Source organism: Podarcis filfolensis (genome assembly GCF_964270895.1).
Source record: "Podarcis filfolensis genome assembly, chromosome: 6".
Taxonomy (NCBI): Eukaryota; Metazoa; Chordata; class Lepidosauria; order Squamata; family Lacertidae; genus Podarcis; species Podarcis filfolensis.
In genome coordinates, this window is record NC_139609.1 from 68,149,962 (window position 1) to 68,167,957 (window position 17,996).

The 17,996-nt window shown below is 43.3% G+C and overlaps 1 protein-coding gene across 13 annotated transcripts in view; it reads right to left on the reverse strand.

Moving 5' to 3' along the window:
- PPFIA4 (PTPRF interacting protein alpha 4) overlaps window positions 1-17,996 on the reverse strand; it is a 108,674-nt gene that overhangs the window by 25,907 nt on the left and 64,771 nt on the right. For 8 of the 13 annotated variants that reach the window (XM_083617319.1, XM_083617318.1, XM_083617317.1 and 5 more), the window contains 7 exons: window positions 15,829-15,891; window positions 14,828-14,919; window positions 8,976-9,117; window positions 6,948-7,153; window positions 4,578-4,818; window positions 4,167-4,202; window positions 382-515 (listed from right to left, as the gene is read on the reverse strand). In XM_083617319.1, coding sequence (XP_083473445.1) covers window positions 382-515; window positions 4,167-4,202; window positions 4,578-4,818; window positions 6,948-7,153; window positions 8,976-9,117; window positions 14,828-14,919; window positions 15,829-15,891 — 914 coding nt within the window. The remainder of the gene's footprint in view (window positions 1-381; window positions 516-4,166; window positions 4,203-4,577; window positions 4,819-6,947; window positions 7,154-8,975; window positions 9,118-14,827; window positions 14,920-15,828; window positions 15,892-17,996) is intronic. The other 5 variants (XM_083617312.1, XM_083617323.1, XM_083617321.1 and 2 more) reach the window with 1 other exon arrangement.

The following is a 17,996-nucleotide window of genomic DNA, read 5'->3' on the forward strand; positions in this document are numbered from 1 at the left end:
TGCCATCTATCTTTGAAGGAGCTCAAAGGAATGAAAAGTGCATGCTTGGGTTTCTAACAGCTAGTTGCAGACTGCAGTACACATTTAATTCTGGTACCTTTCTCATCAGAATTGGGACATAAAATCAGCTTTAGACACAGGAAACTTTTGTAGATTTTGATCAAGTACTTTATTCTGCAGGAAACTTTTGTAGATGTTGATCAAGTATGTACTTTATTCTGCAACACCAATGTGACACTCTCCTAACTGAATTGGAAAAGATTTCAGATTACTTTTCCATAACCTCTGATCCACCTGTCAATGTAACTGAACATACAGTACGCTACTGGCTACCTACAGTAGGCGGAGCCCCTCCTCCCCTCTCTTGTCAGTCCCCTATACCTCTTGCCTTCCTCCTGGCTCAGAGCAGGATGTCCAAGCTTCTCCAGCCGCAGTGTCCTGGGTGAGGAAGGAGGAGAAGTCTCACATTTTATGGTGGTTTTATCTTCTCGACTCTCATCTCGACCAGCTGGTGACTGAACAAATAAGGGGAGGTCAGAGTGCAGATCCCTGTCCAAGCACCTCCCTCCCATCTCTATCTCACTCACCATCAGCATAGCTCACCTGCCAGTTCAATTAAAGGAGAAGGTGGAACAGGGTCACATGCATTTTCGGGGGCTGCTGCTCACTGCATGCCCTAATCCAAAGGCCTGGATGACTGAGTGACAATTATCAGTGTCACTTGGAGTGATGTAGCCCTAATGGGAGGGAATGGAGCCCAATAACAGCAGGAAGGAGGAGACAGGTTGCGACCCATCACCATCGTAGAAACAAGGAAAGCAGCTTCTGCCTTCCCAAGGCCTATGCTCTAACTTAGAAGCAACACATATACAGAGCTGCTTTTGAGTCTGACCATTCAAACTGCACAGATCTCTGAAGAAGGTAAGTGTTGTCATCATTTAGATGAGCATATTTCCATCTGGTACCATCGGGTCCAAAGTAGCTTCCCACTGTTATAAGGGTCATCCTTGAAGTATCCTTCCATAGTATGTTGTCCACAACTGGGAGCAGGCAATTTACTGCCTAAGCCAAGGAACAATCCTCAATCAGCACTATCCAGAGATTGACAGGAGGGTGAACATGTACCCTGCTTATGCCTCCTTAGCAACAGCAATTGAAGGGGCAGGCTGAAAGAGCACTGCATGCACTAAGTCAAGGTGAGAGAAAAGTGGTAAACATAAGCTAAGCATGTGCCAAAATAATGTATTGTTCTCACAGACCCTGGTGGTGCAGCAAAGCAGCCTCTTACGGTCTCTTAGAAATATGACACGATTCTCAATGTTATGATTTTCTTAGGACTTCCATTTCTGTCATGCTGAACTATAACCAGGAAGTCAAGGGAAACTGCTTTGGCTTTCCCAAAGCATTCTCCTTAAAGTAAATAGAATCTGACACTACAAGCAAGATCTAAGCAACCCAAACAGAGGGAGTAAACATGCTTCTAGAGACATAAGGCATAGCCACTGGGACAGGAGGTGGGTGGAGAGAATACACGCTACTGTTTAAACAGGAGTAATCTCCAAACTCATTTGCACTGAACAAATCACAGGCCGGCACTGAAGCTGAACACAAAGACAGATAAAAATGAAGAAGCGGGCGGAAGCATGCAGGGAATGGTAGGGGTATGCTGATGCACACTACCATAGCCAGCCAGGCTGCAATTATGCTATTCATCATGTAGAGTGGGTTTTGAATGCAAAATTGGTAGGGTTTTTTGTTTCTTTTTTAGAATCCTAAAACTGTGTATGGAGGTAATTTTTCAGAAGCAAAAGGAACACTTCCTTGTGTTAAGGGCACTCATAGATAGAGCCCCAATCCTGCACCAATAGTGGAAGATAATTGGCCAAACTAGATGGGTGTGGAGGGGTCACTATGAGGAAGAGCCACTTTGCCACCATTTAAAAAGGTTAAACAGGGCAAGCACATCCTGCCAAAATAAAATGGGTTTGTAGATTTCTCCCACCAAAACGTTTTTTACTTGATGGAGAATTGGTTCTTTTTTCTTGGTTCTCCATGTTTTAAGCTCTACACAAGGACTGCAACACTGCAGTGAAGAAGTGCTTCCTGAGAAGAATTATTTTTTAAAGAACTAAATTCAACACACATTCCCCCACAAGTTCCTTGTCATCAATAATGCCATAGCTACTGTATACTAAGGATTATGAGGCTTAGAATTGGGAACTTCAGGGTACAAGGCTGGAGACTGGTCCAGTGAAGTTCCATGGGTTGTGCTAAGGCTACAGAGGGAAACAGGGGTGTGCATCAGTCTCTGCCTGGGCATGGCATAGATCAGGCATAGGCAAACTCAGCCCTCCAGATGTTTTGAGACTACAATTCTCATCATCCCTGACCACTGGTCCTGTTAGCTAGGGATGATGGAAGGACTTCTGCCTTTGCTTGAACAAAATAGTATATTCTATTTACTGCACCTCAGGCTTCAATTCTCTTCTTCTTCTCAGACTACTGATGTCTGGGACCACTGAGCCAGAGAATACATCCTCCAGGTTTAGTTACGGCCACAAACCAGTTCTAGCCTCAACCTGACAATCTCTAATCTAATGCCTCTGACAGCCATACAACCAGCACAGCAGTTTCAGGGAACTGTCTGAAGTGCCCAGTTTATGTATTGGGGAAATGGCAACAAAGTTTGAGTGAAAATGTTTGTATCCACTGTAATTAAAACATGGCAAGGTTTTCTTCTTTTCTCACTGAAGATGTTGCCTGTGCACGGCCCAGAGATCACATTTTTAATCTATCATAGGTTAACCATTATGTACTTTGAGGAGGTGCACAGACTTGAGAAAACTACATTAGCAATGTATGCGTAGCACAGCATAGTGACTTATCATAGATTAAGGTCCTCTTATGCACTTTATTTTTAAAATAAATAATGGCACAGTCATGGTGGGTAGAGTTATGATGTTTATCAGTGATGTTACAGACACTGACCAATATGAATCTACAATAATATTTGCATAGCTACACCACTCTATAAACTGCAATATATGTTCCAGCAGAAAAGCACATTCAATAGATCTTGGTTTGAGTGCAGGGTATCTTGGTTAAAGACCACTGGATCCTCAGCAACCAACTCAGTAATAGCAGTGTATTTACTGCTTGACATACAATTATCTATATAGCATTTACATGGAGAACCAAATAGTACCTGTGATTACAGCTACAGGATAAACTTTCATCAGCATCTTGAATGTCTCACCTTAAGCCAACTATAATAACAAATAATTGAAATTTCCTATGCAAAGATTCTTGTTTAAAGCATTTTCAGTGTAACTATCTTTTACGGATGAATACAGTTGCTAGGTTGCAATCTAAAAAATTTGATTTTACATTTATCATTAACAGCATTAGCAGAGGGAAACTGTCCTGCAGCCCTGCTTCTGACGATTCCTCCTCTGATCTTCCTGTTATAGAAGATTGTAATATTCCATTACAGCACGCAAAGGAAGAAGGTACACAGAAGACAAAAGTGAAATCAGATTCTCCAGGTTGCAACTTGGCGGCCCTAAGGAAGAATTTAGCCAATTCTCTGCTTTTTGTGTGCAAACGTAACATGAAGGCAGTCAACATCAACCCTGCTGTGTGGGAATCCCTTGCAGAAGACCACAGTGCCTGGAAACAGGTTATTATGTCATGTAGCCACAGCAGTGGGCAGGAGAATGATTGCTGTGAGGAATGCAGAGATAAGAAACACTATGGTGCATCTGCAGCACAGCAGCAAAACTGGATGCCTTCATCTGCCTCAGCTGCAACAAAATAGGTCTCTCCCACAGCAGGCGCTGTAACTCTTCAATGGTTTGACTTCACCCCCAAAGGCGCACTCCTTCATTGTCTCCTGAGACAGATGCTAACAACATTTTGAGGAAGCAATGAAGGTAGTATAAGCAAGTTAAGAGTCCCTACCTAAAACAACACAATATTTTGCAACCTCCACCACTTCTCTTTTCAGCATACAGAGGTTTCCCAGAATAAAGCCAGCTCCACTATGTTAGTGCACTAGACCTGCTTGACAATAGTTATGACAGGGTTAGCGAGGGAGCAGAAGGGCAACGTGGTTACAGAAGTGGAACAAGAATACACATAAAGAGAAAATAAATCAATAGACTCACAAGTAGCTTCCTCCTGTGTTTCCTCAAGTCACTGGGCTGCGAAAAACAAGACACAAGAGCAGAGAAATTAGTTTAAAAAAACAGTATGAAGGAGAAAGCAAACTGTTGATGCTGTAAAAGGCCTGCTACAACTTGGACTGAAGAGAACATCAAGAGATTGTGGGCATCAACCAGGATAGACAAGGCCTCCTGAAGACAAACAAAACAGCATATAATTTTGTCATTGAAGTAAATGCCTATGCACGATAAATAGAACCCAAGTGAAAATGCTAAAGACCAGAAGTCCTGCAGTCTGCACAAATGATATTCGGAAGCAACAAGAAAGCAACAAGACAATTCTAAGGAGAGCATATATAATCAAACAGCCGACCTGTCTATCTGCATTATCACCCCTCCTCTTGCCCTGCTTACCAGGGTCATGCTGCATATCCGATCAAGATCCTGAGCTGCGCTGCGAGAGGTGAGCTTGGGAGTAGAGCGCCCACTGACAGGAGGAGATGAGCTGGCCAAGGATAAGGCAGTAAGGGAGGTGGGGATAGATGCTCTTTTGCGTAGCTGTGTTAGATTCAGGGCCTCCATGCTACCACTGGTGACACGGCTCTCCAACTGCTCAGCCCGCAGCTCAGTTGATTCTTTCTCCTCCTGGATCATTCTAAAGGGAAACAGGCATTTCAGCTCCGCTTGCAATGCATTTTAAAACATTTATTTAGACAAACACCACTTGGAATTCTTATCCGCTTACTCGTATTATGCAGAAAAATATAAAGGTATTCAATGGCTCCAACTCAGAACCATGTCACCCAGAGGGCAGCAATCTACGCCACTTCTCCATAATCTGTTAGTTACCTCCATCTCCCCAAGGGCCTCCTCAAGACTTGCTCCATGGTTTATGCATCTACATGACTCAACAAGCTATAGCAGTTATTCAACCTGGGATCCCCAGATGTTGCTGAACTACAACTCCAGTCATCTCCCACCATCTTAGCCAATGGATAGGAATTATGGGAGTTGCAGCAGTGCTTTTTTTCTGAGGGTACTCAAAGATACGCAGTACCTACACCTTTTTTCTGTAAGAAAAACACTGATTAAAGGTGTGGCACTTACTGTAACAACTTCATGCTGAGTACTGTCACCTTTTATCTAGTATTAAAGTACTGAGCTGCAGTATAACCTTGGGCACCTGTAATGGTTCTAGGGGTTGCTCGTGCGTAAGTTGCCGCCACTCTTGGCTAGGTTACCTGGTTGAACCCTTTCTGTCTGGACAGCCTCTAGCTTCGTGGCTGTCTCAGTCGCTGGCAGAATCCGTCAGTGGGCGTTTCTTGAACTTCTTCCAGCAAAGAAGTTCTTTGACGCCAAGTCTCCTCCTACTCTCCCTGCGCGGAAGTCTTCTGCGCAGGGAGGGTGTGGGCAGCGGAGTACCCGTACTCTCTCCGCTGGTCTCCGGCGAGGAGTCTTGGAGCCCCCTCGCCGATTCCCCCATCTGCCCCCCTTCTCCACTGGTGTTACGCTGATTTCCTTCCCCAGCAGATGGGCTGCCTCTCTCCCTACTGGGACCCTCTCCGGCATCCCTCTGGAGCCTTCCCTCCGCCTCTAGCTCCGATGGCAGTTCCCTGACAGCACCCAAGGCTGAAGAACTCTGAGCTCAGCTTCTGATATTTCACTGAAAGACTCTATTTCCTAAGAACTGTTTTGCCAGGTTCTCAAGCTCATACTCTGTAAACTTACACATGGATCACATTTGTAATACTTTCAAAATCCATAGGGCTAACAAACTAATATTTTTATTAAAATTTAAGCTTGGCCTCCCTATGCTCCATAAGCTCCTTTGGCATATTTATTGACAAATGATAAATGCAAGGTAACTTGGGGTAGGATTCACCTAACAAGTTCCATCAGTAGAAGTCCTGCATGAAGACTTCTGTTTGTGCAAGAGAGCTGTCCCCTCCTCTTCTCCCTTAGCACACACCCTGGCTTTTGGAGTGGAGTTGTGAGAACCCCCAGAACAGTGCATGTGGGAAGAGTGGAGGGAGGGCATGTTCTGTCTGCCAAACATAGCTCAAAGTTGAATTCTTCCCTTAAATTAGAAAATTAAAGCAGGGACTAGAAGCCACCCTATTCCTATTTTATCACTTTGCAGAATCTAGGAAAAGATTTGATGGAAATCACCAAGCTTCCTGCACATTAGTTTCCTCAACCTTAAAAAATAAAAAACTTCACAGTTTCACTTGAAGGCATTAGAATCACAACAAAATGTTTTCTGTGGACTTGCAACTAAGATGTTGAGTTAGGGACAGATGGAAGATTACTCATTTTTCTTTAATTAATATAGCAATGTTGAGTTTTCTTAGAGCATGGGAGAACTGGATGAGAATATGCTTCTATTTAGTACTACATTCAAACCAGTGCTGAGACAACATTAGCAACTAATCATGTGCCTCCATGTGGCTAGGTTACTCTGCAACAACCAAAATTGATTGTTTCAAGTCTTCATCTTTCTCCCAGGTTCAGCTCTTCCCTCCCATCTTATTTTGCTAAGGTTTCCAGAGAGAATGCTACAAGGTATATCTTCAGGCTTTATGGATTATGCAGACTACTGTATTTTTTTTAATTTCATCTATACTATGCTTTGAGATCTTCAGAAGGTTGAGATTAGAGATGACTGAAAGCAGTTCACTTTTTCTGAGAGGTAGTCCAAACAAAATTATTTAGATTTTTTTTCAGCGTCACTGTGAAAATATAGATTCAAGTCAATATTATGAGATAGATTGCTCCATTCCATACCTGATCTCCTCATTGATGGCATCAAGCTGTTCCTGCAGCATCATAGCAAGGGTCTGGGCATCAGAGTGACCGCTTGGAGACAGCATGTCCATGGAACTAAACACAGTCTCCCGATCATCCTCATCAACATCAGAGATCTCTGGGTCACTGTCAAAGGTGTGAGATGTAGCGGCAAGGACCCCACCTGGCTGAGCAAGGTCCCAGTCCTGAATACATAAAACCACACAATAACTCATGCAACCACCATCATGTTAAAACTCCAATAAGAAGGAGCCAAAGGGAAGAATGCCATTTCCCATAGCTGTACTCTGAAATGAAGTACCTTCATTTATCCTGGGCTATGGGTGATTTCACCTAGCCAACCTTGACAGAACTATGCTGAGACTAGAACTTATGGGAGTTTGGATTTGTTCCTCTGAAAAGCTCCAACTTTTGAAAGGTATAGCAGCATCAGGAGGACTTAAGGAAATTATTTTGTGGAATAAGCAGCCTTCATTGGCATTCATTTGGCTACAATAGAGCAAAGTGTAAATGGAAGGCCAGAGAAATGGCTAAGAGAAACATAGTTTATTTTGTTTAATGCAGTCTGGGAATGGCTTGCTATAGCATTGGAGTTGCCATATTTGATACAGGTCAGCAGCATGCCTTTAAATCAGTGGCGTAGCGTGGGTTGTCAGCACCCGGGGCAAGGCAAGTAATTTTCGCCCCCTAACCCGTGGATTTGCGCCCCCTAACCCATGGATTTGCCCTAACCCCAGATGTTGCGCCCGGTGCGGCCGGCCCCCCCTGCACCCCCCCACGCTACGCCACTGCTTTAAATAACTGTGTAGAAAGACGTTCAGTAGGCTTACTAAACCATCTCAAAGTAAGCAAGCAGTACCGGTATGTTGCTTTGTCTGGACCACATATTGTTAAAGCACAAAAACACAATTTATAGTCTGCCAGAACATCAAGCAAAACATGGTTTTAAGTGTCAATAACACATTTTGATATACAGTACACATAACAGTCTACTATTTATATCTCAGCATAAATATGACAGTTTGCTCCCAAAAGAATAAGCAACTAATTTTTCTGCAGTATCCATGTCTCTGCTATTAATTTCATAGTTGCCCATTGTCTAACTGTATTTCTGAGCTCCATACAGAGATGTAAATTCATTACACTAGAGTAGTCTTCCCATATTTGGTTTACTATATGATGTAGGACTACATCATCTCTGACCATTGGACATACTGGGCTGGAGTTGAAATTGAACATCTAGAGATCCAAATTTGAGGAAAGATGCACTAGAGCTTAACAAGAAAATCCTTGTTCCCTATACTCTGCAACTACGGTAATTGGTCCTTTGAACTCTTCCAATAATACACTCACTACCTTGAGTTTCCTGATGGAAAAAAGGCAGATACTACATCTATCCACCCTTGAAACAAACAAACAAAATTCACCAAGGTGTTCACACTTTGACTTTTGCCTGTTTTAAATGGACTGAATTGAGCCACGTCCACTAAAGCAAAACTTAAGTGAATTCAAGTTACATTTAGGCTTGAAAGTGGGCCTTAAAGGGATGATATGCAACACATTCTCATTCTTCTCAACATGTAGCTACATCTATAGTATTCAAGCAAGTCCTGTGGCTTCTAAGAGTAATTACTGTATAACAATACAAGTATACGCTCAAACTAAGCAGTAAGGCATAAGGCTTCTTTCTTGCCCAGATTTCACAGCATAGCAAAGACCTTTGAAACTTCATCTCACCATCCTCTGCAGAAGCCCATCAAATAAGTACTATCCTGGCCACCATCCAGTGGCCTTTCTGCACAACAGGGAGTCTCTTTCCTTCAGAAGGGGTTTAGGTCTGCAGCTGTTACTGCCGAGTGAAAGGCCAAAGCCCCTCGTTTAAAGGCGCAGGACAGCTGCTGCAGCTGCTGCCATCACAAAGATTTTGTGATATGCTCCAAGATACAGGCGTAACTGGAGCTGCCCGCTAAAGATTAGCTGGAGCAAGGCAAACATCAGGAGCTTTACCTTGGAGGGGTCTTCCCGCAGAGTTGTAAATCGGCTCTTTGGTGCCCGGTGAAGACTGGAGGGTGTTCCAAAGGGCTCGGCTGGTGCATGGACAATAGTACTCAGGGGATACCTGAGGTCTGGAGTGCTTCCAACAAGCGACCTACAAAAAAAAGAAGAAAAGTCCTAAGTAAATAAAAATAGCACAATTTAGTTTTGTTTAATCCATGATAAATAGTTTTAATATTTTTTACTTATCTTTTTAACCACCAGTCTAAAAATAGATAGTAATTTCAGATACTGACAGTATAACACAACACACAATGAGAAACACAGTATGCTATCATTGTCTCACAGCCAAAATATTCAACTAATTGTAAGTCTGGAAAAACAGGAAGTCCATACAAGGGTGAACAGTGAATGTAGTTTTGGATAACTGAGATTCAGACAGCAATAATAATAATAATAATAATAATTTTTTATTTATACCCCGCCCTCCCCAGCCAAGGCCGGGCTCAGAGCGGCTTACAAGCAATAATAAAAACAAGATGAATGATTACAACTTAAAAACAAAAATAAAAAACAACATTAAAATAATGGAACATTAAAATATTAAAATGTAGCCTCATCGCAGGAGGAGAAGGAAAAGAAAAAAGAAAGAGAGGGAGGGAGGGAATCAAATTGGCTCCAAGCCAAAAGCCAGGCGGAACAACTCTGTCTTACAGGCCCTGCGGAAGAAATCAGATCCTGCAGGGCCCTGGTCTCATGAGGCAGAGCGTTCCACCAGGCCGGAGCCAGAGTTGAAAAGGCCCTGGCTCTGGTTGAAGCCAATCTAACTTCCTTAGGGCCTGGGACCACAAGGGTGTTGTTATTTATGGACCTTGAGGCTCTCCGTGGGGCATACCAGGAGAGGCGGTCCCGTAGGTACGAGGGTCCTAGGCCGTGAAGGGCTTTAAAGGTCAAAAGCAGTACCTTAAATCTGACCCTGTACTCCACCGGGAGCCAGTGCAGCTTGAAAAGCACTGGGTGAATATGCTCCCATGGCAGAGACCCCGTGAGGAGCCTCGCTGCAGCATTCTGTACCCGCTGGAGTTTCTGGGACAGCTTCAAGGGCAGCCCCGCGTAGAGCGAATTACAGTAGTCAAGCCTGGAGATGACCGTTGCATGGATCACTGTCGCCAGGTCTGGGCGGGAAAGGTAAGGGACCAACTGCTTGATGCGGCGAAGGTGGAAAAATGTCGCCTTGGCTGTTGCTGTAACTTGCGCCTCCATGGAAAGGGAGGCGTCAAGGATTACACCCAAACTCTTAACGGAAGGCAATGGCACTAATTGGGCCCCCGCAAGAGAAGGGAGTTGGTCTCTCATCCCCATGCCATCCCGACCTAGCCATAGGACCTCTGTCTTCGAAGGATTTAGTTTCAATCGGCTCCCACGAAACCATCCAGCCACAGCTTCCAAGCATCTGGTCAGTGTGTCCGGGGCCGAGTCAGTGTGGCCATCCATCAGCAGATAGAGCTGAGTGTCATCAGCATATTGGTGACAGCCCAGCCCAAAGCTCCGGATAATCTGGGCAAGGGGGTGCATAAAGATGTTAAAAAGCATTGGGGAGAGAATTGCGCCCTGCGGCACTCCACACACCTAGGAGTGGCGCGACGACATTTCCCTCCCTAGTGCCACCCTCTGTCCCCGACCAGAGATAAAAGAGCACAACCAGTTACGGGCTATGCCCTGTATCCCCACGTCTGCGAGGTGGTGGTCCAGAAGATCATGATCGACCATGTCAAAGGCTGCTGACAAATCTAAAAGGATCAGCAGTCCTGACCCGCCTCGATCCAGTTGTCTACGGAGATCATCTGTTAGGGCAACCAGAGCCGTCTCCGTCCCAAAACCAGGACGGAAACCAGACTGAAATGGATCTAATGCCGATGTTTCCTCCAGAAACCTACCAAGCTGTTCAGCAACCGCTCTCTCAATTACCTTACCCAGGTATGGAAGATTTGAAACTGGGCGGTAATTGGATAGGTCTAAGGGATCTGATGAAGTTTTCTTTAAGAGTGGACACACCACTGCTTCCTTCAGTTCCCCTGGGAATGTCCCCGTGTCAAGGGACAAATTGATAATGTGGGTCCATAGCCAGTACCAGGGAAATCCAAACTGGGTGGGGAACAGGGTACAATTTTGGTCAACACACGTCCATCCCTTGGTAAATAAAACACCTTGAATTTAGTTCTACTTTTAAAGAAAACCAGTGACCTTCCCTCAGTAATATCAGGAAAGCAAGCTATTCAGTAGTGCCCTGATTCCCAAGGGTGAAAAGAACATTCCAGGAGTTCATTTTTTTACAATGCTTTTTACTCTATAACAAAATAATTTAAAGTAGTCACAAGGAGCTTAAAACAAATGCCACAACAGACTTTAAATAGCAATCACTAAGTTGGAGTTAGAGTGCTGCCAATCATCAGTCAAGGAAGGAAACCTCCATTTCCTCCAAATAGATGAGTGGTATTCAAGATCTTGCTCCAGAATCTCTTCATTGCTGGGAAACACATGTGCAACACCCATTTCCATGTCCCTTCTTGTTGCACAGAGGCCAATATATATAGCTAAACAAGCACTTAAGAGAGTGCAGGATGTGACAATCCAAACTTTGAAGAACTTGACCCTGAATATTAAAGAAGCATTCCGTTGTTTAGCAAGTAATAAGCAGCTCATAATTTTCTACTTAAAGTTTAATGCAAGCCCACCAGGTCAATTGAAAGGGTATTAAGTTTCAGTTCTTTAGAAGCAAGCTTGAAATGCAGGGTCTCTTATTAAAGTACATGTGTGTGACAGTGCACACACACACACTTTTGAAATTTAAAATCATACTCAAGTAATATTTTAAATGTTTATATGCCAAGCTTATCACATGCCACACCAGGCTCACATACAGGCTACCAAGCCATCTCTCATCACACTGGCTGAGCCTAAGAGCCTCATTTCAGTCTGGAGAGAAGGAGATCAAAGTGAAAGTGACAGCTGAGATCCCCAGTGGGTGCAGTACTTTCCAGCCCTATCATTTGAGCACTCCAGTGTTCCAGGATATTGGGGGGTGAGGGAGAATCCAACACAATTATCTGCCTCTGAAATACAAGGACACATCCTGTAGCAAAAGCTACAGAGCCAGTTTCAGTCCCATCTACCCTTCCATTCAGCCTTTGGCTCAAAAAGACTGCTATGGTTTATTTTGCAGCATATCCCTAAACAAGAAGTTATTCTAGATTGCTAAGGTTAATAGCAGAATATGAAAATCATCATTGAAACCCCAGGTATTCAAACAATGGTGTTTGAAGAAGTTAGGGGCCTGTGAGAAACCATGGGGGGGGGGAGAAATCATTGTAAAATCCCCTCATAGTACAATACATGTAATGTAAGACTGCAGACCCCTGTGGCTAAATGAATAATTTACAGAGTGTATGGAACCTGGACACAAAAACGGACCATTAGTAGGAACATATTCAAGAGTAATTGATGTGAGAAGGTGAAAGATAATAGTGTTTCACTTTCCTCCTTCAAACTCCAGTATTTTGTTCTGCTTGGAGAAAGCAGTAAGGGGACATAGTATCCACCTCTGCAAAGCAGGGGAAAGAAAAACCTGCCAGGTGTTCCTTAAACTAGGCATGATTCAGACAAAAGAGGCTGAATTCAATCCATAATGGCTGAACAGTGTAGAGAGTTCAGGCTGCAATCCTACACAATATTTACCTGGAAGCAAGCCCCAATTACCTCAGTGGGGCTTACTTCTGAATAGATATGCAAAGGATTAGGCTGTCAGGGATCTGTCAGTAGGCTGTTTGAACAAGCAATAATAAATGTACATGGAAGGGATATCATCTCTTTTCTTCCAATGAAGAGACTGCCACCAGTGATGGATTAGGAGTGAAGTGACATGATTTCATATTTCATATTTCATCTTACTTTTCTTCCTTATCTCATAAAAAAGCAGAACATGTCATTATATATGAACATAACAGCCACATATTCAACTATGTCTGTATGCCTCTTATTACCAGAAACTGTGATCAGACAACACAGCACATTACAGGGCTTGTGGTTTTTCTCTGAAGATTACAGTTTCACAGATTACGGATTACAAGGGTTAGCAAGACTCGGCACGACAGTTCCAATGGCTTTCCTTTACAATACAGCTTCAACTTTCTTTTCTCACCATCATCCCTTTTTTCCTGGCTTGTAAATCAATTTGCATGAATAGTCATGGTTAAACACAGCACTCGCAGCAGTAATGCTGATTTGATAATTCCACAGTGAAGTTACTTTAAAAATGGGTTACATACATACAGGGTAAATGCGGGCTGAACTGCAACAATGTGTTCACTGTAGCAATCACATGACTGTCAAAGACAGCACAAATGCCATTCAGAGCTGCATTATTCCAAATCATACCAATAGTCCATCTAGCCCAATACTACTTTATCTTCAGCATCTCAGGAAGAGTTCTCTCAACAGCTTGCTTATTGGAGAATCTTTAATTGGACATGCCAAGGATTGAAGGAGCCATGGGCCACCACAAAAGGTGCAGAGTGTCCACTAAGAGCAGGATTAGCACAATGGCATAGACAACCTACTAAAGGTTACTGTGTCCACTAAACCTATTAAAGGTTGCAATCAAAAGACAATACCTGAGGATCAATATTTATTTTAGATTAAATTACAGAGGTTTAAGACAGGTAACATTTAAGACCACAGTGTACTGACTAAATAAACTTTAGCAAGATAATCAGGTACAAAATGAAACACACCAAAGTTCCCTGTTAAAAATACAGGTTTGAATTTCACCCTGTTTTATGAAGTACTATCAATATATGAAACATGTAATGTGCGAAGAGAACAGATGCCCATTGGAGAGGTCATTCTTCCTATTTACCAGTGAGGCTCCAAAACAAAAGCAAAACACTGGTAGCTAGAGCACTGCAGGTGCTTGCTGTCTTATCTATTTTACTGGCCTGTTGTGTAATTGCACCCTCTACTGGATCACACAGTGATAGCAAAGAGTCAGATTTTGCTTTCAGATAAATTTTATTAGGCCAGTTTAGCATTTGAAGAAGCAGGAGAGAATGGGAAAGCTTCTTTTGCGTTATTTGCAAGAAGGACTTGCAACAAAACATAGCAGTCTGCAGTGTTCCTGTTCAGATGTGCAGGATGCCCAACAGCATCAGACTTTTAATCTCAGGTTGTAGGTTCGAGCCAGATGTCAGGCAAAAGATTCCTGCATTGCAGGCAGTTGTACTAGATACCCTCAGGGTCCCATCCAATTCTACAATTCTATTCTATGAACTGTGCAGCTAAAACCCAGCTGGACCACCAGAAATCAGGCTATGATACAACTGTCAGGTATGCAGAAGACCTATGTTTTAGTTGTCATTAAGATGAAAACAATTTGTGACACAGCCACTTGGGCTCTGGTAGCCCTTCAATTTCAGCAGCATCTATCAAAGTTACAGAGGCCAAAACTAAAATTTTGCCAAGAACATTTTTACAAGTTTCAATAAATGCAGCCCACCTGATTGCACATTCTGCCTCAATGTGAAGAACTCTGGGATGTGAGAAACATCAATGAAAAGTCTGCAGATACAGCAACACAAGCTGAGGCATTGGTTCAGAGAGACAACCCCCCTCCCATCAGTATGTGGGGTCATTGGTTTGTGTTTGTTTTATTTTGTATTTTGTATTTTTCTGTTATGAACTGGCCTGGGATCTTCAGATGAAGGGAGGTATACAAATTTAATAAATGATTAGGATGATGATGATGATGATAACAACAACAACAAATTGTCACAGAGGTATTTGTCATGAAAAATAAATAATATTCTCACCTTGTATGTACACTGTCAAGAAAAGATCCACTTCTTGTCTTTAACTGGTCAATTTCTAATCTCAATTTGTCAATTTCATCTGACAGCCTTCTCTGTTCACAACAAAATAAGAAATAGTTTCTCTATAGCCAGTACAACTATGGTAACACACACATTTCATACCATCTGTGAAATCAAAAGTCATGCAGCAATTGTAGATTATCATGCTGAAGGGAAAGCAGGGGAGAATAAGGGGACAAAGAGGCAGGCAAAAGGGTGCGGGAAAAGCAGGCACTTATTGGTTGTTGGCTGTTACATGCAGCAAGTGAATGCTACTTGGACACTAATTGTATTCCTGTTGTTGCTCAGAGAATGTAGCTGGTCATGCTAGCAAACAGTGAGAAATCTATGGCTGTAAACAGAAGTGACCAAAAAGCCAAGGCTTATCCTAAAAATCATTGAATGCAAGCCTCAATACCATAAACAAGAAGATCATGCAATATAGTGCAATTTTTGTCCACATATTAAAGGTAAGGGAGTGAAGTAGTCCTGCTACATCCATACAAAGGGTGGGAGTCAATTAATGCGCCCTGTCAGCAGAAGCCTACACAAGAACTTTGGCGAGGGCAAAGGGGTTGGAAAGGTCTCCAGTTAAACTGCTGAGAAAACACTAGACAGGACTCCAAAGGGAGTTATTTGCAGTTTACTTTACTACCTTTTAGCTAAGATCCTATCCCTACTAAAATTCTGCCCCAAATGCAGTGTTTGTGGGCAGAACAGAACCACTTCAGTCCTCTATGAAGACATCCTGCTCACTGGAAATGAACAGTTTGATCAGCTTCTCTTCTAAAAGAGGACCCAGCAGGGAAGCAAAAAACTATTTATAGTGATCTATAAAACTATTTATAGTGATCATGATACAACCATTTGACAGTTTCTGATCATGCAATTTCAAGGCAACAAAAATGCACTTAACAAATATATTTGCCACTCCTTCCACAGTTCCCCGGAGTGGCATTTACCTTGTCATGCTGCTGCTCCTCTATTTGTTTTTGGGTATTTTCCAGTTCTTGTAATAATGTGTTCTTAAAAAGCAAAGGTGAGTAATTACAAGAGTGAGAAAGGGTGCTTCAAATTTGATTTAAAATTGGAGCTCTTGGCAAACAAATCTACTTCCCCAAATGATCAAACTTTTTGCGGTAAGGAATATGACAGAAAAATGCACTAGAAAGTGTGGGTTAACACTTTCTTGATGCAATTCATCTAATCTCCCCACAAACAAATCAGACTGAACACTCATTAAGAAACCAACGTTGTCTCATCTCTCCACAAACCAATCGGGCTGAATGCTCATTTAGCAAGGGACCAAAGATATAGGTCTCTAAGTAAAGCTGTTCAAGTGGCTTTCTGGAGAACTCTGAGTACTGAGATTGAAAGCCATATATCAGAACAGACATCTGCATTGTCCAAAAGATAATTGTAGAAGTGATCCCTCCACAAGAGTTCACATGAGCCTCTAGGGAGGATGCCAAAAATTAACTTCCAAAGGCAGCAGTGTGCCAATTTACAAAACAAATTAAGCACTTAATATTTTTATTAGCATTCATAAAGGCAAATGGTATTGGGGAACCTACAAGGCTACTTAGATTTGACAGTGACAAATCTGAGCCAATGAAAGTTCTTTATGCCAAGTTTCTAAACTTGAGACCAGTAGAACAGGAGGGGTTCCCAGATGGTCAAACAATTAGGACTTCAGCCCACAGCATTACTCCCTAAACTCACATAAAATCACTTACACCTGGATGCAGAGCATGCAAAATGCTATTATTATTCTTCAGCACCAGTATAAACGAGATAATGGAAGAGGTAATGACCCATTGGTGCTCTAAATTCTGGGCTCATTAGCTACAGAGGAAGAATTTGCTATAAATGGCAATGAGTGCTATCCTTGTTGATAGGAAGGAAAGCTGGCTCCCATAGAGCAGATCCCTACATGGTGGACCTTTTTGCAATTCAGAGAGCAGATGAGCTCAGCCTAATGGTTGCTTTGTGTGTTACCTGCCCATACACCTAACTCCTTGTATGGGAGTTTCCTCTGTTCCCTTTTCCATGCGGGGAGCGGGGGAGAAAGAGACTTATGACTTAGTGGTGCGTTGTGCCAGGGCGCCGGCCTCTCAGGGGCACCCCAGTCAGTGGGGGAGCTGTGCAGCTTTGCCGGCAGCCTCCCCTTTCCCTGCACGCCCGCCAGCTGCGCCCCGTCAACCATATGGCTGGTGGGCGTACAGCTTGCCTCCCAAGCCTCCGCGGGAGGAGAGCAACCCCTGCAGAGGCTTAGGATGGAAGCTGCGCCCCGCTAACTATATGGCTGGCGGCTGCGCAGCTTCTCTCCCAAGCCTCTGCGGGGATTGCTCTCCCGCAGCGGCATGGGGGAGAGTTGCGCACCCCTCTCATGGCTGGCAATGCGCAGCTTCGCACCACCCCCCCACTATCCATGGTTAATTTGGGGGCGCTGAGCGGATATTTGCACCCCGGCACCACATCTGCTAAAGACGGCCTTGGTCAGGTCTCTATCATACTGGCAACATAGCAAAGCTAGGGCTGAAAATGGGTAGGCTTCAAAAATGCATTCCACCCCTGAAAATGTACTGTACTGAAGAAGTCCCTGTCTTTCCCTAGCAGATTTCAGCTAGGCAATTGTGCCTCACTGACTGCTGTTATGGCTCCCTTTTGTGCAATTTGGAACCTGTCACACCCCAAGAGCTAAACAACTCTAGTTACAGGAGAACTGAGACAATTGAAGTTAGCATTCAAAATGCATAGGTGTTCTAATCAGGTCCATGAATTGTAAATGCAGAGAGGAATACTTTCGATAGACCTTGAGCAGAGCTTGTCAAAGTCACTAATGTCTGAATATCCAGCACAACAGTCATTTAAAAAAAACAAACCACCCTTTGAGATGGAATGACTAACACAGGGGTCATCAACCCAGCACATGCAGGCACCGTAGCATCTGGAAACGATTTTGCTGGTGCTCCCGGACAGGTGTCCCACATTCTGAGCAACAACTTATTTATTTTTAGGTAAGTATCAACCCCTCCGGGACAGAAAGTTATGGGGCAAAATGTGCAGGTACCTACGAAGTGAAGTCTGTGAAATGAGAGTGGTGTTGCTATCTTCTGTATTTTCCTAG